The sequence below is a fragment of the Microtus ochrogaster genome, chromosome 4 (genome assembly GCF_000317375.1).
Source record: "Microtus ochrogaster isolate Prairie Vole_2 chromosome 4, MicOch1.0, whole genome shotgun sequence".
Taxonomy (NCBI): Eukaryota; Metazoa; Chordata; class Mammalia; order Rodentia; family Cricetidae; genus Microtus; species Microtus ochrogaster.
In genome coordinates this window covers 71924743-71926691 of record NC_022011.1, presented here as the reverse complement: position 1 = coordinate 71926691, position 1949 = coordinate 71924743, and the positions used below count along the sequence as shown (strand labels likewise).

Sequence of the window (1949 nt, the reverse complement as noted above, 5' to 3'; positions counted from 1 at the left end):
TGTCGAGTTAACAATGATAATCTTCAGAGTTGGGAACTAGAGTTTTTTAAAGGAAGTAGATCTCAAGAGCTATAATGAAAAGTCTCCAAACTGCTTTTATTCCCACCCTAGCTTTTATTGTGGCCAAATTAAAATGAAACTGGGACCAGGTGGTTGTGGTGCACGCCTTTAATCCCAGCACTTGGGAGGCAGAGGCAGGTGGATCTCTGTGAGGTCGAGGCCAGCCTGGTCTACAAGAGCTAGTTCCAGGACAGGCTCCAAAGCTATAGAGAATCCCTGTCTTGAAAAACCAGAAAGAAAGAAAAGAAAGAAAAGAAAGGAAGAAAGAAAGAAAGAAAGAAAGAAAGAAAGAAAGAAAGAAAGAAAGAAAGAAAGAGAAAGTTGTCAGTCAGCTTTCATGGTTTCACCAGTCACACCAGATGAACATGGCTAATCAAAAGTCTAAAGCCAGTGTACTGTCCATCTCAAGGAAGGCCTACCTTCTTTTACCTAAAGGCAATGATAAAGGATCATATCTCAATGATAAAGGATTTTGTCTTAATGAGGACATTCTAACCACCCCAACAAGGTGATTTCTAAAAACTCCCTTCTCTCTTCTCCTTTCCCTTGAATGCTGTTTGGTGATGACCTTGTTTTCAGTCTTCTCCAATACTGAACCCTTCTATAAATACATGTATCAGCCAGGAAATACTGTAGACATCTTTGGATGTATAATAATTTACTAACTTCCAATGACCTAATTTGGTTCTGGAAATGTGTGCAGTAACTAGACATGAAATCAAACCTTCCAAGTTCCTCAAGAGAATTATAGAAGTATTTTAGGGAAAAAATATCACACAGAGAAAGATTTCATTGTCAGGTAAGTTTGAAGTATATTGAGTTACTATTAATCAGGTTTCCCAACCACAAGACTCTTGGGGTCTTCACTGTGGTAGTAACGTGATGTGCTCCCAGGATAGGCATTATGAACTGAGTTTGAGTTCTAGAATTAGTTTACCTTGGGGCTTGGTTTGGAATTTTAGCAAAAGCACCCAAATAGGCCTTTGCTTTCTGTCATTTCAATAAAATTCAGATTTCAGATCCACACTTCATACTCTAACTGAATTTACTTTTAAACTATGAAATCTTTGACTGGAGTCTTACAGATGAGTTTTGCTGCTATTCTCTGAAAGAACTACTTAAAATTAGTATCATCGTCCCTATGCCTGATGAAAACATGTGTTCATTTTCACATATGTATCTGCTTATCACTTTCACTCCATTTTGGCAGTCTGGTATTAGAGGAGAAAAGTTTCTGGAGCAGCATTAAGGACTATCCCAAATTAATAAATAATTCTCATGTTTAATGTACAGTTCTAACACCTTCTTATTAAAGAATTAACATATTATTTTCACAAATACTTCAATTCCATTTCTTTCTCTTAAAACTAGTTTCTCTTATTCCTCAAAGGTATGAGAGATTCTTTACTGATCATTTCTTGTGTTACCTTAAGTAAAATTTAAAAGAGTTTAGCCATAAAATATCAGTAGAACAGCAAATATCTCACATAAGGACCTAGTCAAGGCACTGAAGTTTTAGAGGTTGTGATCTGGAGTCATGTTATTTAAACTCCTCTTAGAAATATTTGATATCACTAACAGCACAGAGAACACTGTTGAGTTTCTAATGAACTTTGTTTTTAGCCTCCACAGAGGTATCCTGTGACGCCGTGTGGCACAAGGATTTCAATTCACGTGTGTGCTACCAATTCAACCTGCTTTCATCTCTCTCGTGGAATGAGGCACATTCTTCATGTCAGATGCAAGGAGGCTCTTTATTGAGTATTACAGATGAAGGCGAGGAAAACTTTATACGGAGTAAGTATGGGAATGATGCATATTGAAGTTGGTGCAATAAAATGGCTATTGTGAACAATTCTATCCTTGGATGCAAAATATGTTTGGAGATA

The 1949-nt window shown here is 36.9% G+C and overlaps 1 protein-coding gene across 1 annotated transcript in view; it reads left to right on the top strand.

The window, feature by feature from the left end:
* The window catches only part of Pla2r1 (phospholipase A2 receptor 1), a 114887-nt gene that overhangs the window by 39421 nt on the left and 73517 nt on the right, over positions 1-1949 (top strand). Inside the window, exon 4 of the mRNA XM_005346449.3 lies at positions 1684-1857. Within this exon, the coding sequence (XP_005346506.2) occupies positions 1684-1857 (174 nt within the window). The remainder of the gene's footprint in view (positions 1-1683; positions 1858-1949) is intronic.